The following is a 24,907-nucleotide window of genomic DNA, read 5'->3' as shown; positions in this document are numbered from 1 at the left end:
TGACTTCTTGGCTGATCCTTTATTGTCGGACATAACTATTTAGATTGTTTCCTGTTATTCAGTGCTATAAAATAAGGCTTCTGTGAATATCGTGATGCTTGAAGGCTGTTTCTTAAAAGTTTTGGATAGTGTTTTTAGGGTCAATTTCCAGAAAACAGATTCACCATGTCAAAAGATACAGGCATTTTAAGGTTCCTGATACCTGTTGTCAAATTTCTCTTTGGCCTTGCCTCTTCTCTCTTCTGGAGTCTTAAAAACCTGTTCCTTTCTTCTCTCCATTTCTCTTCCCACTGTCTCAGGCACAGGAAATGCCAACCAAGAATAAACCAAGACCTGCAGATAGAGATCAATGGATCAATAAAGGAGGCTGAATAATTCAACAACCACTTCTGGCTCATTTATTGATGCCTGAGTCCAAATGCATCCTCTTTTATTTTCTCTCCTTTTGTCTCCCTGCTGATACCTTGAAACTTGGCCTTGTTCTTGGATTCTTTCCCCAATTTGCTGAGCTCTAAACCATCCTTGCAAGCAGGGTTTCCCAATTGCGCTGTAACACTGTCTTAAAAATAGGCCAACCGAGTTACTAGCCCATGGCCACCTCACCAGCCTGGAAGGGATTTCCTGTGGTTCTGGGGTCTGCTACATCCATAGCTCCTTCGAAGGATTCTGCTTCAAATGATCAGGCTGGCCTGGTGGCCAGACCAGTTCTGGGAGCTGAAGGCAGCCATGGACAGGCTGGAAGAGGAGGGGCTCTAAAGACCACCCAGTGTGGATGTTTTGGGTGAGATGGTAACCAAGAGATCCCATCAGCGGCTTCTCTGAGGCATGGGTGGTGTAAGCATGCATGTAGGTGGTAGGTCGAGAGTACAAAGGGCGTGGAGTTCAGGTTACATTTTGGGGCTCGTTCACACTGTAAGCCAGGTAAACAGTGCTCCCTGGAGGGGTGTCCTGCAACAGCTCTTCTGCCTGCCGTAATACCTGGCAGTGGGAGGGAGGTAAGTGCCACCCTAATAATGAGTTCCACATTCAGACTGTTTTCCTGCTGGACGGTCCCTCTACTGAGAATTGTTCTGATATGGTTCCATCCTCACTCTTGATGAAAAATTACTCTTTTCCCAGGTGTACTGAGCATTATGGGCTTCCCTTGCAGCTCAGGTGGTAAAGAATCTGGCTGCAATTCAGGAAGGTGAAACTGAAATTGCTCAGTGAAAGTGAAAGTGTCCGATTCTTTGAGACCCCATGGACTGTAGCCTACCAGTCTCCTCCGTCCATGGGATTTTCCAGGCAAGAGTACTGGAGTGGGGTGCCATTTAAACCTGGGTTCAATCCCTAGGTCGGGAAGATCCCTTGGAGGAAGGCATGGCAACCCACTCCATGCCTGGATTCTTGCCTGGAGAATCCCATGGACAGGGGAGCCTGATGGGCTACAGTCCATATGGTCGCAAAGAGTCGGACACAATTGAAGAGACTTAGCACACATGCACTGAATATTATAGATGTATTGGTCACCTAGAAGGTAGGCAAGGTCAGAATTCCTTCTGGCAGAGAGGATCAGAGAGGTCACCTGAGTGTCTGAGATCACACAGCAGTTGTATTCAAACTCAAGGCCACTATCTATCAGCAGCTTTTCCTAGCACTGTAGAATCCCATGATTCAGGAACCAAAAAACGGATGATGGTGCCCCTCCCCCCATCAGATGCTGAAAATCCCAGTAAAAGGTCCAGTGTTTTGAAGTTTTGGGTCTGGGGTCTTTGGAAGACTCTGGAAGCTACCAGTCCTGCCCTCAGCCCAGAAGAGCTGTTCCTTAGGTAAGAGACGTAAATCAGCAGCCGGCACTTCTGCCAGCTTTTGATGAATTTTCCTGCCACTGGGGCTAATTTCTGAAAGGCTTTTCTTCCACCTTCAAGCTCCCCTTTCAAAGGGTCCTTGCTCCTTCACAGTAGAAGATACATAATGATCACCCAGTGACTCCTTGGAGAGGTCATGGGTGTGCTCCTCCATAGCACCTATGGATGAATAGGCTGAGAGTACACAGGAGTCCTGGACCATAGCTGGAGGAGAGGGAGGCTAGAGCAGTGTCCTACCCCAGAGATTGCTCCCAGTGCACTGGAGAGTAGAAACCAGGCCCAGATAGGCAGTGGCCCGCCTGAGGACACACACACAGAGGACAGGCCCAGACAGGAACACACAGCTCCCAAACTCTGCCTAAAAGAGACAGGTTGAGCTCTGTTCTGTGAGGCTGTCTACTCTTAGCTTCTGAGTTCTTTCAGGGCTCCAATGGGCCTTCCTCCCCTTCTGATTTGCTCCACAAAGAGGCCCAAACTCAACCCCTCATGGCCATGGAGCTATCATTGCAACGACAGAGGGTCAGCGGCAGGAGGCTACAGTACTACCTTGATTAGCTTCTGGCGAGGGGGGTCAGAGGGGAGGAGCTCCCCCAGTAACACCTGGCCTTCCAGGCTGTGCTCCCAACCTGGACTAGACACCCTCTTGGGCCTTTTCCTGGGCCCAGGCCTAGGGCGGCTTCACATGAGTTCCGAGGCTGGGTGGAAGAGCTCTGAGCCAAGGCTCAGAGCCTTGGCAGCCTTGGCTGCCACCTGTGGATGGCAGTGGGTGGATGCTCAGAGCTGACCTCCTGCCTTGGCCCAAGCAAATGGACAGAGCCAGGGCAGTGCTGGGGGGTGTCCTGGAGAAGGGCACTACCTGGGCACTTAGAAGAGGGCAGAGAGCAAAGGATCTGTTTCTCATCCCACCTAGGAGTCTCTCTCAACTTCCACCACCCCTCCCCTCCTCTGTCACCAAGTCTTGCCCATCTGCTTTATGAAGTTGTTTGCTCTGTTCTCTGAAGGACTCACTTCCAGTTCTGTACCACCCTTTCCTGGCTTCCCTATTTCTCCCTTCTCCTCCTCCAGTTGCTCCTTCTGGAAGATAAGCCTAACCAGTGCCTGTCCTTCCCACGGCTCTCCAGTACCTCAGGGTAGGGGCCGTGTTCCCTCCCAGGCTTACAGGCCTGGTACTCCAGCTCTGGGCTGGTTCCTCTTTTAATCTTCCTGTGTGGGCCATGCTGATGCACAGCTGCTGGGATGGAAGAGGCTAATTCCTGCCTCCGGGCCTGGGTTCCTCCCCTTCCCTCTCCACCTCCATCCCTCCACTCTTTCCTACTGGTTCTTTCAGGTCCTCCTCCTGGAAGCCTTCCCCAACACCCCAACCTAGCCCAAGACAGGTTCATCTCTGTGCTCCCACAGCCTTTCCAGATGACCCTTCTGTCATGTCCCAAAGGGTCTCAGTGGTCAGACAACTGGGATGAGAAACAGATCCTTTGCTCTCTGCCCCCTTCTAAGTGTCCAGGTAGTGCCCTTCTCCAGAACAGCCCCCAGCACTGCCCTGTCTCGCTGTCCATTTGCTTGTCTGGGTGCATGTGCGCCTGCTTCTGTTTCTTTTTTTTTTTATGGCCTCGGTCACGTCCGGGTGCAGATCGCCCACGTAGAGCGAGGCGAGCGGGTAGCCCGGGCCGCTGGCGTTCATGTTGGGCGCGCGGCCCCGCGCTCGGCGCCCGCGTGTGCTCACCCGGGTGGGACGCGGCAGCGGGGGCGCCTGCTTCTGTTTCTTTTCTCCACCCTCTAAGTTTCTTGGCAGATGGTTCCACTGCCTCTGTCACCTATCTCCATACATTCCCTCATGCTTTTTTTTTTTTTTCATTCATTTATTTACTTGGTTGGCTGTGCCAGGTCTTAGTTGTAGCAGGATCTTCTGTCTCCGTTGTGGCAGGCAGGATCTTTAGTTGCAGCATGCGACCTCTTAGCTAGGGCATGTGGGATCTAGTTCCCTGACCAGGACTGAATCCAGGCATCCTGCATAGGGAGCACAGAGTTTTAGCCACTGAACCACCAGGGAAGTCCTTTCATGCTTTAATTTAATGCATTGTCATCTCATTCCACAAAGGACCCAAGGTGGTATATCTGTCATGGTCTCTCTTCCTTACTCAATCCCCACACCCACTTTCTCACTGTCTTCCCCCACCCTCTCTCCATATAGCTAATCACCTTGGTACGTAGAAAGGGGGAATTCTCATTCCCTTAGAAGTGATCCTTTCTGCTTCACAGGAAGTCTGGTCCAGAAGGTTCTGAGTGAGGTTCTAGGGCACAAGGCAGGCCCTACCTCACTTAGTAGGGAAGTGCCCTTCCCTACTAAGACCAGACCTGAGTGGTGTGCATGCATGCATGCTAAGTTGCTGACTCTTTGTGACCCCATGGACTGTAGTCCGCCAGGCTCCTCTCTCCATGGAATTCTCCAGGCAAGAGTACTGAGGTGGGTTGGCATGCCTTCCTCCAGGGGATTTTCCCGACTCAGGGACTGAACCTGCACATCTCTTACGTCTTCTACATGGACAGGCAGACTCTTTACCACTAGCACCACTTGGGAAATAGAAATAAGGCCATTCTGAACCCCAGGACACTGCCTGCAGGACTGGTCAGAGGTCCCAGCACCTCTTACCCGGTCCTGTGTGGCACAGGAAATGGGAGTCTCGTACAGCGCATCTCTGGTGAATCCCATTTGTGAGCCTTTCCACTAAACCCTTCTCCCCTGCTTCTTCAGTTCCCCAGCCTCATCCAGACTGTGTCCTGGGCATAGGCCCACCCCGCCCCCCACTGCAGGGCCCCAGTGTGTCTGGTCTGGGCTAGAAAGGAGTCGGCTGGGGAAGGGGAAGCCTTGAAGTGGCGGTGCCGCCTCTTTCCTTCACCTGAAGCCTCCCTGGACCTCAGAGTCTTCATAAGCTTGGGATCCCAGCCAAGTCCCTGGAGCTTCTGTCTAGCCAGCCTGTGGGCTCCCGGAGTACAAGACTGATCCCCCTTGGGTCTCAAAGCCTATAGATGAGCAAGGCAGGTTGTGCAGGGCTGGGACCCAGGGCAGGAAGTCCATGAATTGGCTTATCAGTGCAAAGGTTTCTTTGGTCCCGCACTGCCCAACCACCCGTCTGCCCACCTTGCCTGCGGGGGGAGCTTTATCAAGTGCAAGCCCAGGGTTTCTCAAGCCAGGCCCTGCTAAGGCCGCCAACAGGGAACTGCTCTGGGCTTGGCCACCCTAGGAAGAAGCCTTGGAGGTCTCCAAGGCTGAGGACCGTGAGGCTGTAAGAGGAACCCCTCCTCTTACCCACTGCCACCACTGCGCCCCTGCAGCCTGCCTGCAGGCGCCAGGCGCGAGCCGTCGGGGTCGCAGGAGTCTTCACGGGGAAGGAGGCCCCATTTCGCTCGCCCCCACCACCCAGCGGCAGCAAGTTGCAGCTCCCGGCGCCCTCTCGTCCGCCTGGGCTCTGGCCCCACGCCAGGCTGCTGGATCCATCACAACAGTTGGCGGGAGGCCGGACGGCGCGTCCCCCGGGGCTCCCAGGCGGCTGGCGCTGTCTGCCGGTCAGGGAGGGCGGCGGCGGCGCTGCGGGGGCTGCGGTCAGCGCGGGCACAGCGGAGGGGCTGCGACTCCCGCACTAATTGGCCCTTCCCCGGCCGCCTCTGCCGGTAATTGCAGCCTTGGGGGTAGGGAGCTGGGGGTGTTGGAGGAGAGGAAGGGGCCAGCTGAACCCCGCCTGTGAGCGCCGTTCCCAGGCCAGCTTTGCAGCGGTGCGCCTTTGTGCTCACAGTGGCCCGGGCGATCCGAGGTAAAGGTGGGGAAAAGCCACAGAAGCGCCCTGGGATCTTCACCAAGATCTAATCAGTTCTTAGAAGGGCTCCCTGCGACAGGGGATTTAGGAAGGACTCTGGGTGGCCATCGGGGGATGCCAGCGAAGGCATGAAGACAGGATGGAGACAGGGCAGTCCGTTGCCTTCTCCAACCCCTTCATCCAGCAGTGACATCTGAGAAGAGCAGGCAAGAAGGGAGGATATGAGGCAGGGACTTTGGGAGGCAGGGGCCCAGCCCACCATCCAGGTTGCCCATCAGAGTTCTCGCTGGCTTGAGGTCTTAGAGAAGGTGCCAGGGTTCTCGGAATTCCTTTATGATCCTCACAGCTCCTGCAGCTGGCTGAGCCCTCGCTCTGGTTCAGCTGCTCTCCCTCTGATTTGGAAGAGAATACCCTATGGGTGGGTGGCTGTTTCCATAAACTCCCTTCCCAGCCCTGCATGAGAAGCCTGAGGAGGGAAGAAATGAGGGAGCCTCAGAAGCAGGCCTGAACCAGCCTGAGGTCAGGCCTCTGGATCCCCAGGGCAGGGTGTCCCATATAGGCATCCTTCGTGTGTGTGTGTGTGTGTGTGTGTGTGTATGTGTGTGAAGCCCAGCTAGACCGCAGCCAGCATCTGCTGATTTCTGTATTGGTTGCCCAGGACTGCCCTCCAGGGGGCTGAGCTCCTAGTCCTCATTCTGGCTCTCACTGAGAAATGGCTATTTAGTCACCCGTTCCCTGGTTAGAGGTAGACAGGGACTTCTGGCTATTCCTCCCCTGAAATTGGAGCTGTCACACCTCCTTTGGGGCCACCTTCTCTCAGGGGTTGTTCCAGGTCTGGATAGAGGTGGCAGGGTGAGTCAGACAGGCCTGGATCAAATTCCCACTCTGCCACCACTAGTTCATGACCTTGAGCAAGGACTTTTATGTCTCTTGTCTCAGTTTACTTGTCTGTAGAAATGGGATAATAAAATCTATGTGCCAGCATTGTCGTGAAGATAAATGTTTACCTGAAAGGGGCTCTTCTCCCTCCTCCAACCATCCCTTTGTGTTGGGGGCTTAGACGTGAGGGTATGGAGGATTGGGTGTCCCTCACCCCATGGGGCTTTGCAGCCTCCAGTTGTCTCAGACACTAAGGAAACCCTCTAGGAATAAAGAATCTAATTGACATTATAGTTTATGGCACAAAACCTGTGGGACACGACACTCATGTTCAGAGAATTTTTCACAACAGCCAAGAGGTAGTAACAACCCAAATGTTCATCCACAGATAGAGAAACAGAATGTGGTATGTACATACAATGGAACATAATTCAGTCTTAAACAGGAATAAAATTCTGAAATATGCTACAATATGTGAAGACACGCAAAGGAAAAAAGCCAGACATGAAAGGACAAATACTGTATGATTCCGTTCACACGAAGCTCCTGAAATACTCAAATTCATAGGCTAGGAAGTAGAATAGTGGAAAGCAGGGTTTGGGTGCATAGGAAGCTATTGTTAAATGGACGTTGAGTTTCAGTTTGGGATGATTAAAAAATTCTGGAGATGGATGATGATGATGATAATATAAATGTACTTAATGTCACTGAAATTAAAATGGTTAAAATGGTAAATTGCATGTTGTGTATATTTTCCAAAAATAAAAAAATCCACAAAAAATTCCCAAATAAAACAAAAAACCTGTGGGATCAGTGGCGGTATGCCCAGGTTGCAAGAGAGACCAGAGAGTGAGGAGTCTGAATGCAGCACCAAGACCTCACCCAGTGGACAAGTGAGCATGGCATGTGGATGTCCTGAGAGGTGCACTAGAGACAGTGAAAAAAAAAAAGCCAGGTGTTCTGCAGCCCAGGCAACTTTGTAGCAGCTCTCCTTGACTGAGTGAGCAGCGCAGGCTCAGCCCAGCAGAGAGAAGCCAGAGTGCTCCCTCCCTCCAAGGACTCACATCAAGAAACCATCCACTTCACCCAACTGTTTCACAGATGGACACAAATTCAGGGCAAGTCAACGTGTCTTTATTAAGGACTGTCTCTGTGGCCAGGCTTTGAAGGGGCCCTGGGAAAAATCGGTATGGAAAGGGGAGAAGATCCCCAGCTGTCAAAGCATCACTCCTTATAACATATAACCTGCCCAAGGCCTCAGTCCAATGTGAAAAGGCATAAGGTTGAGCAGGATGAATGACGAACGGCAAACTGTTTGCAATGGTGGGGCAGTGGCTATCTGGGTGGACTTCCCGTAAGAAGTGGCTTGAAGTTGACCTTGATGGGTGGGAGGATTTGGAGAAGGAAGAGAAGCATTTATTCTGAGTCTGGGTAGCTGGGCAGAATCTGGCAGAAAGGGCCTGGACTAATCCAATGGTCAGTGAGATAGCTGGACATCATGGGATGTCAGGCTGAAGAGGGTGATTCTGGGCCCTAAACAGGCTAAGGCTCTGTCATGGAAGGAATAGGTACCCTCTGCAGGACCTGGACTGGGGAGGGCCGGATGCTTGTCCCAGATATGTCCATGGCCAGTCTTCCCAAAGCCTGAGTGGTGGGACAATCCCTAAGGCTCCTTCCTGCAGAGCCACCCTCAGAATTGCCTGGCTTTTCAGGTCCTTAATTCTGATGCAGCCTCTTCCAAAAGGCCATCTTCTCCTCCCTGAGCATCACACCCACCCTTGTGGTTAAATCCAGCTGCAGGTACTTCTCATCCTTGTTGTAGCGTGGCCAGTAGGGCAGCTTCCCACCATTGGGGTTTCTGCCCGGGAGGAAGGAGAGAGGATTATTTGAGCTCATCTTCATCTTGCCTCCTTCTGTTACTTTTCCCTCATTCACTTTCCCTTTGGGAGGTAGGGTTCAAGAAGGCCTTACAGAGATGATATTTAGACAGATCTTTAAGAAAGAGGAGGAAAAGAGTGGTGGGAGGGGACCTCGAGGCAGAGGGAACTGTATGTGCAAAGGGTTGGAGGTATGAAAGCCTAGGGCTTTTGGAAGAAAGCACAAGTACAGGGTTAGGTGAAAATATACAGTGTGTCAAGAGAATAGGTGTGGAGAGGAGATGAAACAGGAAGGATTTTGAAGACTTTTGTTCCAAGTGAAGGGAGTGGGACTTTACCTGGGAACAAAGGGAAGCCATGAAGTTTTAAGTGGGTGATTTGGTCAAATGATATTTCAGAAAGATCCCTTGAGTGTCATCAGGAGGATGGAGAGAAAGGAGAGAGAATGTGGAGATGGAAACTAGTTGCAAGACTAGCCAAAGCTCAGCTGAGAAGTCATCTCTGCCAGGAAGCCACCCCTGCCCACCCCAGGTTGGTCAGACACCTCCTCTATGCTCTCATAGTGCCTTCTGCTCCCCCAACACAATTCTCATCATGCCAGATGGTAATTTAATATTTTTGTTAACCATTAACAGGCCACTGGCAGATGGGGATCATGTCTATGATACCCTTGAATTCCAGCTCCCAGTACTGAACTGGCCACATAAAAACACATTGACTGCGGAATGCTTGAGTGAATGAAGGATGTGGTCATGGGACAAAGAGAGGTACATTCTAGGGACATTTAGGCCCGGGTGCCTTTTCTATGGGACACACAAGGACAAATATCTGAAACAGCTGACCATTGGGTCTAGCGCTGGTAGGAAGACCACCCGCACCTGTTGGGGGATCAGACTCACCCTGTGCGAGCAAAGTTGGCCCAGTATTTCATCATCTGGAGGCTCAGTGCCTTCTCCTTGTTTGAGGAATGGCCTGGAGGCAGAATGGAAGGTGGTGTTTAGAACAGAGCATGGGGTGGGGACATCCCACCCCACTGCTTCCATGCTGGGAGGCTTTCATTTGGGAGAGCATTCCAGATTAAGAATTTGCTAGCTAACTCCCTGTGGTCAGCCAGGGGTCAGAACACAAAGATGGAGAGATTAGACACCCAGCGGGGAGTCACGTGGGGCTTCGGCACCTTTGGAGAAAGGACTTCCGAAGATGAAGCTGATCTCATCTCCGTGGTCTGCCCCATCAGTGCGGGGTTTTACGATAGTGCCAGGAGCGTAGTGCTCAAACTCATACAGGTAGACAGGGAAGCCAGCATCTAGGAACAAGGAACCCAATGAGGGCTGCTGAAAAAGTCTCAGCCCGGGCTTCTCATTCACCCCACGCATCCCACCCACCTGCATTAAGCAGGGGAAAGAGCCTGGGCTTCAGAACCCAGGGAGCAGATTCGAATCCTACCTACACTACTCATTAGCCATGTGACCTGGGGCAAGACACCCAACCTCTCAGAGCTGCAAGTCCTCATCTGCAGACTAGGGACGGGAAAACAGTTCATGGGATTGTGGTAAGCCTTCCTCTTCCTTCCACTGAACCTCTCCTCTCTCTATTTGGCACTTAAGGTTCTTCAGTGTCTACCTTCTCCAGCCCCTCCTTTGACCTCTCACCCATGTGTTGCCCAAGCCTGAGTCAGCCTAGGAAGGATCTCCAAGATACCCCTATAGAGGCCTGTCCTTGCAGCCAGGAGACCTTCCCTGACCACCCTAGGCTGTTTCCTCTGGGCTGGCCTTGGCCTTGCCCTCCTCAGCCCTAAGGAACAGCCTCTCTTCTCTGCAGTTGACAGTATGCTGCCTCTTCTGTGGCCACTTGGAATTCTACATCAGCCCAGAGGTACAGAGAGGGTGAGTGAGTGATTGGTCAGCCCAGTGGCAAGCAGCACCAGTGGACAGGGTGTGGCCACTCTTGAGGACCCCACATACTGTGGTGGTAGTGGGCAGCCTGCAGTGTGGAGTACACAAAGGTAGCATCCGCCGCTAGGTCCATCACATGTTTTTGTAGCATCTTCTGGTCATGGTCATCCACATCACGCAGGTACTCCTCCATCACCAGTGGTAACTGCTCCTTGGTGACATTCTAGGTGGGGAAGTCACACCCACCCTGAGGTGTGGGGTGTCAGCTGGGTCAGAGGTAGGCACACCGGTGACTTGAATCTAGGCTTGGCACCCCCAGGAGTTTTTGGCCTGGGTGTGGGGGGATGAGGAGCCTCCTGGGAAGGTCTCCCCCTTTGACAATTCTTACCCCAGTGTTTTAGCTGCATAAGAACTGCCTGCTGTGTCCCAGAGGAAGTCTGGAGAGCCTTGCCCAGCAGCAGCCACCTGATCCCATGCAAAACCCCATGCCCCCTCAAGGAATATCTCTGTCCAGGCTGGGAGCCCTTTGTGAAGAGCAGCTACTAGGTAAAAATAGGGAGGCTGCCTTGTCCAACCAAACAGAGCAGACGTGACAGCACGGCCCCTCACCAACAGGGTGCTGGTACTCCAGAGCAGCTTGGCGATGGTTTCTTTCCTTAGATGGCTCATCGGGAACTTCATGATCTGCTCCACAAGGCAAGAGCCCAGGTGTAGGCCAGGCCCAAACATTAGGAAGGATTCCAGCTGTGCTACATCAGGCCCCAAGGCTCTTCTCAGAGCAGAAGTGCCCATGACCTTTTCCCACACTCCTGCTCCCAATGTCTCCTTCGCTAACTTGGTTTGGAGCTCCAGTGGGGGCTGGGAGGGCCCTCCTGTGCTCGGGCATCTGCCCTGATCCACCCAGGGAGCAAGGGAGGGACCCAGGATGTACAGCCACCTGGAGGGGAACGAATGGATATGAGGACCCATTCACACTATGAGCTAAAGATTTGGGGCCCCCAAACCTCCAAGAGACTACACTTCTCTCCCTCTCATCATTCCTGTACAGTTCTCACTGCACAGGGACTGCAGGAGGCTCCAAGCTCTTGGGCATCCCCAGAGAGGCCTCTGGGATCTGACCTGGTACTCAGCACTGCTCAAGAGGCATCCTCTCCTACCCCTACTGTGATGGGCATCCCTCCTCTTCACTTACAAAAGGCAAGAGCCAGTTGAACTCCAGATTGTTGACACCCAAAAGGTAAGGCACAGGTGCAACCTGCCCTTGAGTCAGAAGCACAATAGGGTTGTCTTGGAACACTACACCGTCCACCACGGGGCTCATGAACCACACAACCTATAAGGCAAGGGGGTTTCCAGCCAATCCTCTCACTTACCCTCCTAGGACCCCGTTGGTCTAAGACACCAGCTCAGCAAGTTCCAGAAATTACTCTAGCTATATGCGCTTTGACTGGGAAAAGGCTGGGGCTCAGTCAACCTGGTGTGAGAGAGGACCAGCCACAGGCAGGACCAGGCTACTCAGACTCAGGATTCCCCCATTTCCCACCCCTCAGCTGACACCAAGAGGTATTCACATAGCGCATTCTCTCATCTCTTGAAAATCTTTGCTAAGACTTCTCTTTTCCTTCTATTTAAAATCCTACCCTTCCCAACATGCCCAACCTCCTGACTCTCCTCCTTTTGTTTCCATTAACTTATCACCTCCTAAAGAAGTGACTAATTCATTTATTTATAGTGTTTATTGTCTGCCCCTAGTGGAACATCAGCCCTGTGAAGGAATTTTGGCCTGAGTATCCTAAGTGTCTGGCTCACAGGAGATGTTCAGACAGAATGGGGTCTGCTCACCTTTTGAGGGTCTTCCTGGGAGTGCAGTTTGAAGAATCTCTGTGGGAAGAGAAGAGAATGGGACTAAAGGGAATCTTCTGAGGCATGGTGCCTGGGGCGGCTGGGTACCAGGTCAGAAGGATGCAGGCAGCTGGGTCAGAGGCCGGAAGGAAGTTCTACCTACCATCTTCTGGGAAACACGCATCACCTCAGCCCCCGATAGTGTTCTCAGGCAGTCTACCAGAATCTTTGTGCTGTTGTGATTGCAGCCTGCCAGCTGGGCAATCTTCTGTGAAGAGAAGAGGTGCTTGAGTGTGTGCCCATCCTGCCTCCCTTGCTGAACCTTAGGAGAGAGGAGACACTCACCTTGGCCACCTTCAGTGGATCAGGAGTGATGAAGTTTTGGAATACTGCAGTGCCACTCTGGGAAATGGCCCGATGGAAGAGACCCCGGGCTAGGGATGATGTCATCTGCAGGGGTGGGGGGAGTGGCAGCCATGACATGCACAAATGGGGACCACTTGGGCAGTTTGGGGTGCCTTTCTGGCCTGGCTAGGCTGCTTGAAGGGGCCCAGAGAGGGCAGAAGCAAGGAGGGAGACAGGAGTTCTGGGTTGGAGTCCTAAATCTAGAGCCTGTGCCTTCTACTCTCTGGGCATCCATGTCCTGGTCTGTGGAATGGCCCCAGGGTTCCCCCAGGGCATCTGGTGCTGTTGCAGTGGTTCTGTTGTTGTAACAAACCAAAAGGGCCTCCCCTCTGCTACTGGGCTAGGAATATGGGAAGGGGACCCTATGGTTCCCATGACCCCAATTACCTGCACTGATAGCTCTTAGCTTTCCCCTGCTACCCAGGTTGGAGAGAACAACCATATATGGGACCCCCATCCTATCCCCTGGGCACCTCAGACTTCATGTGCCCCAAACTTGCTCCAGCCACTCCCCATCTGGGTGTTGTCCCTTACCCACATCATCCACCTGGGCCTTCCCTCTCTCCTCCGGTCATCTGCATGCTGCAATTGGCCCTGTCCTGACTATTTGACCTCCTGCATTGCTCCTCTACTGTCCATCCTTCCTGCTTCTTTTTCAGAACTAGCCCCCATTAGATATAACATCCCTCACCCCAAGGTGGACTCCAAGCCTCTGTTTGTGCTTCATTTTAACCCAGATCCAGCAGACAGAGCCAACTCTAAAGGCACATCTGATTGTGTCACGCCCCTGCTTAAAATCTTTGCCTGCTCTCCAATGCATTTTCAATAAAGTTGCTTAACTTCTCTGGGCCTCACTTTCTTCCTCTGTAGAGTGGAGAACACTTCTCTTTTTGTAGAGTGCAGAAAGGGAATACTCCCCTTTTTGGATTGCTGAGGTAATTCAGTGAATGAATACGCGTTAAGTGCTTAGAAAAGTGACTGGCACACGGAATGTGCTCAAGTGTTTGAGTGTTATTACTGTGGCCCATGAGGTCCTGTGTGATGTGGTCCCCGCTGACTGCCCAGCCACATGACCCTCACAGGGCACCTGACCTACCCTCAAACTCTAGGTCAGCAGTACCCCAGAAGTCAGGGGCAAAGCCCAGTCTCTAACCTAGGCCTGACTCGTATGCCTGATCTGTGGCCCCAACCCTGCCCAGAGGGCACATAGTGGTCTCTGTTTCGGGCATAGACCTCTGGGGGAATGTGGAGAGGCAGGAAGTGCTGGATGATCTTTCTGGCCCACCACATTCATAGACTTAGCATTGCCCTTTCTGGGCTGGCTTGGTTTCCTCCCTGAATGGAACAGATATCCTTGACTGTGAGGGGTGGTACCCATGGCAGTGGTGAGGGCAGGTCTGTGGATTGGAATGTTCTTGTATACCCAAATCTGCACAAGTATATGTGCAGAACCCGTGGGCCACGCGGTCCTGCGACTGTGCTTAGGTCTATCTGGGCATTGCACTCACCAGTCCCGAGATGCACATGGCCCCTGATGACTGGCCGAACAAAGTCACACAGCCTGGGTCTCCACCGAAGGCTTCGATGTTCTTCTGCACCCAGCGCAGAGCCGCAATCTGGTCCAGCAGGGCCCAGTTCCCGCGCGCTTGGCTGTCGCCAGTGCTGAGAGCGCGGGGCTCACTATCAGGGTCAGGAGCCCCGCACCTTGTTCCGCCCTGTCCCTCAGAGACTGGGTCTAACCACCGCATCTCCTTCCTTATAATTGGGCGCCGCCCCCATTGAGCGGTAGCGAGCACCTACCTGTCTGCTCCAAGCATTACACCTGCCACGCCCCTCACGAGGACACGCCCCCATAGACCACGCCCCTTTCTTCCACCCAATCCTCACCTCCTCCGCCCTTAGCCCAAGTGCCGAGGAGGCCCCGCCCCTGATCCCAGGCGTGGGTTTCCGGTCCCGCCCACCTGAGGAAGCCCAAGATGCCGAGCCTGTGCTGCAGAACCACGACCACCACTTTCTCCCGGGCAGCCAATTCGGAGCCATCGTACGTGGAAGCGGAACCCACGAGGAAGGCGCCTCCTGGGAACCAGATCATCACCTGGGCGAGAAGGGCTGAGGCCTGAGCGGGACAGTGGGGTGCTTGAATGGGATGGTGGGTGGTTGAAGGCTGAGTACTCACGGGCTGCAGAGGGTCCCCGCGCGCTCGCACTGGCGCGTGCACATTCAGGTACAGACAGTCCTCACTGAAGTGCAGCCATTTATATCGTTTGTGTGTGTTGAAATACATGGAAGTGACCTGCCCCCAGGACTCCTGGAGGCACCTGTGGACACGATGTGAGTTGGGGTCCGGCACCGTGGTGATACTGGGGAGATTGGTTTCAACCCAGGTTCCAATAGTGAGGGACTAGAACCCAAAACAAAATTTAGGCAGTGTGTGTGTGTGTGTGTGTCCTTGTCCTAGCAGTCTCCACTAACATTAGGTCCAGGGGTGAGGGGCAGGTTGGCATTCCCTGCCTTGCGCCTTGGTGTGCCTCTTCCCAAGGAAGGAAGCAGTTCCCTGCTCCTGTTGGAGACCTGTTGGTGCTGTCAAGCTAGAAACCTGGATGCCCTGAGCAAACTCCTTTCTTACCTGCCCTGTCCTCCCCTCAGTCTCTATTCTGACTCCAAAACAGCTTTTGAGTAGGCCCCCTCTGTTCACTTCAAGGCTGCTGCCCTGTGAAAGCCACCATCACCCTGGCCAGGACTCTGCCCCTGCCTCTTCACCTCCCCTCCAACTCATCCTCCACTCCCTGGCTGGAAAGATTGACAGACAACACAAATCTGACCATGTCACTCCCCTCCTTATTACCTTCCCTGGTTCCTTCTGCCCCCAGGATAAAGTCTAGGTTCACCCACATTGACCTAGGCTCTCCTTCCCATTTAGTCATTTCCTCCCAGTCACTCTTTGCTCCAAATACAGAGGACCTCTTGCCTCCCACCTCCTAGCTCCCATGCCTCTATTCTCTCTACCAAATGCCTTCTCCTCTGCCCAGCAAGCTCCTACTCACATTTAAGGTCCAGCTTATGTGTGTCTCTGCTGGGCACTTTCCCCTCTGGGCTTCCCAAACCTCTATACACCACTAACTACAATACTGGCCTGGAGTAATTTTGATTGGTTGTTTTTGCTTCCAAAGGGTAGGGATGGAGATGTGTTCATCTGATTCCTGGCACTTGGCCCTGTGCATATGCACTGTATAGATCTTGGGATGTCAGGCCATCTTGCCTTCCCTCCATGCTGGCCCAGCCCTGGAGATGGCTATTCTTATAACAGGTGGGGCTGGGCGCATTTGACTGGATGCAGGAACCCTGTCTACCTACTCCTCTGTTCCCTTCTCTTGTCCCAGCCTGTCTTCACTATGTGTATGTGAGTTTTTGTAGGTGTAATTCATCTCCACCTCCCTAACCCTAGATCATCACCTGTTCCTTTTCAGTCCTTCCCCACAGCACTTCAACATACCTTGGTCCAAACCTATCCTCTACTACCCACCTTCTCCAGCAACTAATCTCTCTCTCTCTTCCCCTCAAGGCCAAACTTTTCAATAGATTTTCTTTCCCTCCACACCTACCACCTTGTCCAAGATCACCAGTAGGCAACTTGTCTCTCTCTATATAGATTGTCTTTGCTTGACTTCTCAGCAGCAGCTAATGTTGGTGTTAGTATCAGTTCAGTTCAGGAGCTCAGTCGTATCCGACTCTGCAACCTCATGGACTGCAGCATGCCAGGCCTCCCTGTCCATCACCAACTTCCGGAATTTACTCACACTCATGTCCACTGAGTCAGTGATGCCATACAACCATCTCGTCCTCTGTCGTCCCCTTCTCCTCCCGCCTTCAATCTTTCCCAGCATCAGGGTCTTTCCCAATGAGTTGGTTCTTCACATCAGGTGGCTAAAGTATTGGAGTTTCAGCTTCAGCATCAGTCCTTCCAAAGAATACCCAGGACTGATCTCCTTTAGGATAGACTGGTTGGATCTACTTGCAGTCCAAGGGACTCTCAAGAGTCTTCTCCAACACCACAGTTCAAAAGCATCAATTCTTCAGCGCTCAGCTTTCTTTATGCTGTCCAATAAATCACATCCAGCATCCTAGCAGGAAGGCCAGGGCTCTTAGAGCCTAGAACTGGGGTTATAAGCATTTGAGGCCTCTGTCTCCAACCTGCCACTAAAGCCATTCCTGTCAAAGTCACCAATGACTTCCATCTTGCTAAATCTCTCCCATCATCTTACTTGCCCTGATAGCCCCTCTGTATGGTTGACCATTCTCTGCTTCTTCAGAGTTTCCTTCTCTGTTGTGGTTCAGTCACCAAGTCATGTCTTATTCTTTGCGACCCTGTGGACTACAGTACCTCCACTGTCTCCCGAAGTTTGTTCAAATTCATGCCCATCGAGTCGGTGATACCATCCAACCATCTCATCCTCTGCCACCTGACTTCCTTCTCTAGGCTTCTGCAATCCCACTGTCCTGGTTTTCCTGCCACCTCATGGGTGACTCCTTCTGTTCTTTCTGGCCTAAGTAGGACAATGCCCCAGGCCTCAATCCTCATTTCTCTTTTCAGTCTGATTTTTCTTTCCTGAGCTGATGTCCGTCAGGCCTAGGGCTTCACACCACTGACATTCTGATGACTAGTCTCCTTCCAGCTCCCTTTGTCCAAACCATCTATTCCACATCTCCACATGGATATCTATTAGACATGCCAAACTTAACATACCCCAAAATGAACTCTTGTTTTGCCCAAACCTGCTCTTGCCCTAGTCTTCTCCATTTAGGTAAATTGTGCCTCTATTCGCCTTGCTACTCTGCCCCCAAACTAGTCATTATCCTTGATTATTCTTCTTTCCTTGTGACTCACATCCAATTCTCCAGAAAATCCTGTCAGTGTTACCTTCAAAATAAATCTGGAGCCTGACTACTCCCACTCACCTCCACTGTAACTACCCTGGCCAAAGCCACCATCTCTGCAAGACCTTTCTTTCTCCCTGTTCTCCCCTTAATTACCACCCCACAATCTGTTCTAAGTTATCCACAAATTCGTACACCTGACACTCTGTGTTCCAAACAGCCAGTGGCCAATATTCCCACAACTGACACCCAGATGTTTATGCAAGGGACACCCCAATCTCAAAACTCCTGATCCTCAGTGTTCCAACAACGGTTTTTTCATGTTCTGTCACCTGATCCATGGAGTTCCAAATAACAGTCACACAATGTTCAGAATGCCTAGGCTTCTCTCAGTGATGGCCAGTAGTTTAACAACCAACACCCCAGTGTTCCAGTAACAGTAAATCATGTTCTAACAGTGGACATCCTGTCTTTTAACAACTAGATACCCAAGTAGTTGTAGTTTTTTATATCACCTGACACCCAGGTTCTCATAGTAGACATTTTTCTAAATCCAGTAATTTATCCAACCAATGCTGAACAGTGTTAATGTTCATCATAGAATGTTCTGGACAGTGTGTTACTCAATGGTCTGAGTGAACAGTAAATATATTTGTTCTTGGTAAACTGCCAAGCCCAGTGCTTCAAAGGGCAGTCATTGTCCCAACATGCTCATGTGATTCAGGCCCAGCTAGGGGTTGCATTAAGACCCTGGGACATTGAAACTGCAACTGAGTCCAGGTTTCCCCATATTCTGCAGTGAAGGGCTGGGGGTGACATGTGGGCTTCTTAGGTTCAAGCACCAAGGAAGAGGGAAGAGCTCAGGGTTCTCTGTGTATGTACTGTTCCTCACACACATTTAGGGAAACAGCTTCCCAGTGGGTCCTGGGGGCACAGTCAGTATGCACCTCCTCTTTGCCTGGAGCCTTCCCACAAGAGAATAAAAAACAGCCTTATCAGTGCCTTAAATACCATCTAGACCAGCTGCTTCATTATATAGGTTTGGAAACTGAGGCCCAGAATGGTCCCCAGGCTTGCCTGTGGCCACACAGTGCACTCTTCAGTGAGTTGTTCAAACCCTGGCCCAGAAGCGGGCATGGGTTCACTGCCTTGCTTGGGATCTGCCCACCACCCAGCCCACAGTCCTCTGGTTCTTACACAGGGGCGTAGGTGGTAGCATCTCTGATTCCTTCCCAGGGCTCTGGGGGTTCTGGGGCAGCAAATCTGTGGGCACCCACAGGAGGTTTGGAGAAGGGAACTCCTAGGAAGACATTGATGGGCGTCTTCCCCACGTGTATCTGCTTTCCTCGGAGTGTCCCATATTTGGTATCCGCTAGAGGCTCCTTGGTGTGCAAGGCACCTAGAAAGAGAAGAGAAGGGTCACCCTGGACATCAGAAACACCTTGACCCATCTGCCACTGCACCAGCTTGAAACTTTTCACTTGTGTCATTGCCTACTTCTTTTGTGTTCCTCTTAGGAATTTTATCTAGTGTATTTGATTTAAGGTATCAAAGCTATGTTTCTTTGTTTGTTTTTCCCCTTCCGGAAGCACCCCTGTCATTTCTTTCTCTTCCGCCCCCTTTATCAAAACTAAATTTTTCAGGAATTTCCTAATGGTCCAGTGGCTAGAACTCTGTACTCTTACTGCCAAGGGCCCAGGCTCAATCCCTGGCTGGGAACTAAGATCTCACAAGCCACATGGTCAAAAAACAAAACAAAAAGTTGAATTTTTCTGTGCCCTGGTTCCCTGGGGGCTCACCCTACAGAGATGACAGAAAGCAAATCTAATCAAAATATTATCGAACTTGATTGGGCATTAGAATCCTCTGGAGAAATCATCAGGAAATTCAGATTCCTAGGTCCCATTCTACATCCTCTGAAAGATAATCTCAGGTGGCATCAGGAAATTAGATTTTCAACCCCTTCTAGAAGATTTTGCTGCAACTCATTTTTCAAATAGCATTGATACAGCTGAATGCCAAAGAATTGATGCTTTCGAGCTGTGGAGCTGGAGAAGACTCTTGAGAATCCCTTGGACTGCAAGGAGATCAAACCAGTCAATCCTAAAGGAAATCAACCCTGAATGTTCATTGGAAGGACTGATGCTGAGCTGAAGCTCCAATACTTTGGTCACCTGATGTGAAGAGCTGACTCATTAGAAAAGACCTGATGCTGGTAAAGACTAAAAGCAATAGGAGAAGAGGGTGGCAGAGGATGAGGTGGTTAAATAGCATCGCTGACTCAATGGACATGAATTTGAGCAAACTCTGGGAGACAGTGGAGGACAGAGGAGCCTGGCGTGCTGCAGTCAGGCAGCAAAGAGGGATGGAAAAGAGTTGGACATGACTGAGCAACTGAACAACAATTGGTGTGATAAGAACACACCCTCACACCCCAGCTGCAGGTGGCCTCTCTGCCCACGTACCCAGGTTTTACATGAGCAATATCTGGGCACAAAGAACTGGCTGCAATAGTGACCCTTCAAACATGGAGGTATGCCAGTGGGGGCAAGGGACCATCTCACACCTCCTCTGTGTGTGTGTGTGTCGTCCCTTGCAATTTACAAGGCCCTTTCACATGGTCCTCTCATGTAGGCTTCTCAGTGGCCCTTGGAGGAGCAGGGTGGGGCCTTGAGGCCCAGAGATGGTTAGTGACCAGCTTGAGATCTCATAGGACAGAGCCAGGAGGTCAAGACCTATTGTATTACTCAGATTTGCCCTGAATTATGGGTCCACTTATGATTGAATAGCTGATGACTATGACTGACTGATCTTTTATTATAGCTTGGCACTCTGCCAAACACTTTTATGCTATCTCACCTCATCTGCCTAAAAAAATTTATAAGGTAACTGTTTTGTATTTTCCTACTACACAAATGTGGAAATGGAGGTTCAAAGGGGTATATAACTTGTCCAAGGTGACACAGACTGTCTCACATCAGAGCTCTGCTTTAAACAATAATGTTTTACTGTCCTCACTCCAGCCTCTGGAAGCACCTAAGCATGTGACAGAGTGCTCTAAACCCCTGAATCAGAGCTGACGAGGAGTGCTCCCGGTCCTAACTCTGCTACCCCGAGGCAATACGTAAGCACTTATGAAAACAATATTCCATGTTTTTAGAAGTCATAAAACACTAATTAAAACCAAGAGTTACAATTTCTACCTAATAAAAACAATGGCACCTCGACTTCCCTGGCAGTTCAGTGGTTAAGACTCTGTGCTTCCAATGCAGGGAGGTGTTGTTCTATCCCTGGTCAAGGAACTAAGGTCCCACATGCCTCGCAGTCAAAAAACCAAAAAGATGAAACAGGAGCAATATTGTAACAGATTCAGTAAAGACTTGAAAAATGGTCCACATCCAAAAAAAGAGAAATCTTTAAAAAATGATAGCACCCAATTCTGGCAAAGATGCAATGAGAAGGACACTCTCATATGCTGTTGGTGGAAGATAAATTGACACACCACCTTGAAAAAATAATTTGGCAAAATGTATAAGAGGCATAAAATGTTCACATGCTTTGACTCAGTAATTCCACTCTTGGTCCACCCTTATGAAAATAGTCAGAAATGCATTAAAATAAAGACTTTATGAATCACAGTCATACTTGCCATAGTGAGGACAAGAAGCATTATTTGTATCTGGGGATCAGGAAAAGTAAATGTAATTATGAACTCAAGTTATAAACTGTTTATGCATGACCTTAAGTGAAAAAAAAAAGAATAAAATTGTTTAAGTGCTTATATCACAACTATATACAAATATGCAATGAAAAGACTAACAATGTGCCAGAATGCCAAAAGTTGTTTTAGCAAAGTTTCAAGTTAAAAAAATTTTTTAATGTGGGGACATCCCTGGCGGTCCAGTGGTTAATACTTTCCACTTCCACTGCAGAGGGCTCAGGTTTGATCCCTAGCTGGGGAGCTAAGTTCCTGCATGTAACCAAGAAAAAAAAATTAATGTGTTAATATGGGCAAAACTAAATTATGATAGCCATCAGAATGGTGGTGGTTATTTTGAGGATATGACTGGGAAGGTACATGTCAGATGTTGGAAATATTCTAGATCTTTTTTTGTTTTTTTGGCCTTGCCTCATGTTATGTGGGATCTTAGTTCCCTGACCAGGAATGGAACCCACCCCATTGCATTGTTGCACAGAGTCTTAACCATTGGACCACCAGAGAAGTCCTGAAATGTTCTAGATCTTTATCTGGCTGGTGGTTACATGATGATTTTACACACACACACATATACTAATATATATACATACTAATATAGTAAGAATTTTAAATAGTATTAATTATATAAAGAATATAAGTATATAGTCATAAACATAAAGTTATGTAAATTATAAGATATATTTTATAAAAATGTAAATATAAATGTCCATGCTCCCAGCTGCCCACCACCCCCATCTACCCAGATCTCTAAATGTCCCTACACTGCTATGCCCAGGAGAGGTTGAATTGGGGGCCTGTCCCTATGGCCTATGTCCCTCTTGAACCAGGGAAGGATGGGGGCTTACCCCAGGCTGTCTGCACCACCAGAAGGAGGGTGAGGCTCAAACACAGAATCCAATTCATTCTCCAGCCAGCCAGCTCCTGCCACAGTCTGGGATGATGTCTACCCCGCAGATGTCAGATGGCAGGTGAGTCTGTGGCGAGCTGAGCAGTCTGACCTTTATCTTCTTTTAGTCATGAATAGAAGGTGAGAGGGTGGGAGAAACTGTAACCAGCTCTCCCATCAGCCCACAGCCTTATCTCTGCCTTGGGGTGATAAGTCACTGTCAATGATCTTGGCTCTTCGAAAAACTGACGAGCCTGTAACCCCTTTGCAGTATGCTCATCTGTGCAGTGGGCTTAAAGTTGAGGTAGTGTGAGTCAAGCACTGAGCACCAGTAGGTACTAAGGCTGGAGCGGAACACCTGAGTGCTTAGTTCTTAGTCCCCAGGTTTCCTCCCTGTGGATTTAAAGGCCTCACTTCCCGCTTCCCCTCCACACATACACAGAGGCTCCCCTCTGGTTTGTGCAGTCTCTTTTACAGACACTCCCTAACCCTTCTCACACATGCTGACTTTCTCAGCCAGGACCATGTGGGTCTGGAAGCAGTCATGATGTGGAAGTCCAGAACTGGGTGATGGTGGTCAGGGGCCCAGGGTAACCAAATAAATATTCAAAACAAAACAAAACTACCCTATCCTTTGACCGAGAAATTTGGTCTGGGAGACCATCCAAAATACACAAAAAAATTGTTTACAGGATGAGTGTCCTATAGCCTTGTTGACAACAGCCTCACCCCAGTAAGACTGTAGGGGATGGGTGAAGAAGGATGTTACACCTACAGAATATAATTTATGCTACACGGTCAGTAATATCATGTTCCATGAGACTCTAGAGTAGCCGATGATTTAGCACTGGTTATGAGCCAGGCTACTGGGCTTGAATCCCAGCATTGCCACTTACAAGCTGTGTGACTCTTCTGGACTCCAGTTTTTCCATCTGTAAATTTTGCTCAATAATAGTACTTACCGAGTTGTAGTGAGGGTTAAATGTGTTCATGTAGGCAAAGCAATTCAAACAGGGAAAACCCATTGTCAGCTGTCATCATTAGTCCTTGGGGAAAAGCTGATGTGGTTTAATAACTTGAAAAAGGTAGAATCTGAAATTGTATATTGAATATGACCATGGAAAGTACATACCAAAATACTCCAGAGATGTCTAAAGTAACAGGAAGGATTGATGCCAAAATGGAGTCTGTGGTTGGCTCTGAGTTGCAGAGTCATCAGTGACCTTGATTTTTTTTTTTTCCTTCTTTCTCCTTTCAATTTTCTGTAGTTTCTATGTTTTCTTTGGCCAACATTATGGAGAATGTACTATCATCGTGGGGTTTAAAGAGTCAGGTATGGGAGGGAACAGGGAAGTCAAGATCAGGGAAGTATGGGTTACCAGCAGTTTCATCTGGCCTGGGCCACGTTTCTCTTTCTGGATCATATTCCCCTTCTCATTACTTCATCTGCTGGCCTCCCCCGTGGTCCATGTGTGGCCACATCAATAGGAGTACGGAGCCTGGTTTGAGGGAAGTGACACAGCCACTTGTTTCTGCTTCCCAGGCTGTGACAAGGTTAGTTTATCTGTTTGTACTAAGCATGTGTTACTGAAAGGAAGGGCCAAGCTGGGAGGTGGAGGGGAGTGTGAGTGTGGAGGACAAGGGAAGTGAGTGGTGGAAAAGGCAGATGAGACTGTGAGTCCACCTGCCCAGCAGGCCTGGAGGTCAGTCACATGTAGAATCCCCAGCCCAGCTGTGCAGCAACTTGGCCCGCTCTGTGTGGGCCTTAAGGACCGGTCCTGCCAACAGCTGGCTCCATTCGTGCCACCTCTCCCTGGGGACAAACAACCTTTCACCTGGGCCATATAAGTGGGAGTAATGCCAGGCCAGGCTTCTGACTGGAGCACCTAGGACTCAAGTGGGTCCCATCCAATGCCCACATGGGGCACAGGGAACATTGAGTAGGGTGCTGGGTCAGTCAGGTGGCTCTGGGAATACATTATCTTAGGGGTAAGAACCTGAGATTCTGACATGTAATGCTAGGTGATCTTCTCCTGGGTCACCCAGCATCCTCTGTTTTTTGAGAGAAAAGTGAGGCTCTATCAAGCCTGGTGTGCTGCAGTCCACAGGGCTACAAAGTGTCAGAAACGACTGACTGAACTGAACTGAAATGAGGCTCCATCTGGTTCATGACTGGGCTACAAAGATGCATGACAAGTGGGGTGGGGTGTCCTTAGGGGCCAGATCACAGGATGAAGCCAAGCTCCTGATAAGAGAAGGAGCCTGTGCCTGGAGCTCTGCAGACCCAGTCAGTGCGGTGCAGTCATCTCTCATCTCTGTACTGCCTGAAGTATTGCAAAACTCCCCACTCTGGGCCTCACTTGCTGACAGTGCTGGCTATTGGAATCCATCTGCCTGCATAACCCCTTAGACCCTGACTCCAGCAGCTGGAAAGCTCACTCTAGGCATGAGGGCACAGTCTGGAGGGAGACCCACAGTACTGGGAACAGGTCCTGGCTCCATCCTCACTCTCTGTGTGGCCTCAGGCAAGGTGCTTCCCCTCTCTTATCCTCAGTTTCTTCCTCTGTAAAGCAGGGATCCACTCAGGACCCCAGAGGACGGTCCAAAGGTCCTATAAAACTACTCAAGACCCCAGAGGATGGTCCAGAGCCCTGAGGGAGAGAAAGGATGTGGGTGAATTTGAGCACAGAGGGAAGCTCAGCAAGGCTACTTGGGGGGGGTGAGGCCTGGCCCTCTGATTGCCTGGTGCCCTGGGCCCTGGTCAAGACCTCCAGAGTCAGAAGAGTCAGCTCAGGGACAGTAGGGACGGGCAAGGCCACCTCAGGAGAGGCTCCAGTGGGCAATGCCATCTCCAGACAAGGAATCTGGGCTGAT

The 24,907-nt window shown here is 50.5% G+C and overlaps 2 protein-coding genes and 1 long non-coding RNA gene across 5 annotated transcripts; all 3 read right to left on the bottom strand.

Moving 5' to 3' along the window:
- On the bottom strand, window positions 1-4,863 carry LOC133230284 (uncharacterized). The gene is made up of 2 exons (XR_009730808.1): window positions 3,712-4,863; window positions 1-333 (listed from the first exon to the last, which is right to left on the bottom strand). It is a non-coding gene; the product is annotated as an uncharacterized LOC133230284 (long non-coding RNA).
- A 2,790-nt stretch (window positions 4,864-7,653) lies between these two features.
- On the bottom strand, window positions 7,654-14,394 carry LOC133230281 (carboxylesterase 4A). Of its 3 annotated transcripts, XM_061387467.1 has the most exons (10): window positions 14,063-14,394; window positions 12,495-12,599; window positions 12,313-12,417; window positions 12,150-12,188; window positions 11,500-11,640; window positions 10,917-10,991; window positions 10,377-10,530; window positions 9,590-9,718; window positions 9,312-9,384; window positions 7,654-8,393 (listed from the first exon to the last, which is right to left on the bottom strand). In XM_061387467.1, exons 1-10 carry the CDS (start codon window positions 14,300-14,302, stop codon window positions 8,252-8,254), a joined length of 1,203 nt encoding a protein of 400 aa, XP_061243451.1. In that variant the 5' UTR covers window positions 14,303-14,394; the 3' UTR covers window positions 7,654-8,251. The 3 variants fall into 3 exon arrangements, with proteins under 3 accessions (XP_061243451.1, XP_061243453.1, XP_061243452.1); XM_061387469.1 differs by lacking the exon at window positions 10,377-10,530 and having other exon boundaries at window positions 10,883-10,991; XM_061387468.1 differs by lacking the exon at window positions 12,495-12,599.
- Window positions 14,389-14,995, bottom strand: LOC133230283 (carboxylesterase 4A-like). The gene has a single exon (XM_061387470.1). It carries the CDS (start codon window positions 14,836-14,838, stop codon window positions 14,389-14,391), a length of 450 nt encoding a protein of 149 aa, XP_061243454.1. The 5' UTR covers window positions 14,839-14,995.
- Between the last annotated feature and the right edge of the window lie 9,912 nt (window positions 14,996-24,907).

The sequence above is a fragment of the Bos javanicus genome, chromosome 18 (assembly GCF_032452875.1).
Source record: "Bos javanicus breed banteng chromosome 18, ARS-OSU_banteng_1.0, whole genome shotgun sequence".
NCBI classification, from domain to species: domain Eukaryota; kingdom Metazoa; phylum Chordata; class Mammalia; order Artiodactyla; family Bovidae; genus Bos; species Bos javanicus.
This window is presented reverse-complemented; position numbering and strand designations above follow the sequence as displayed.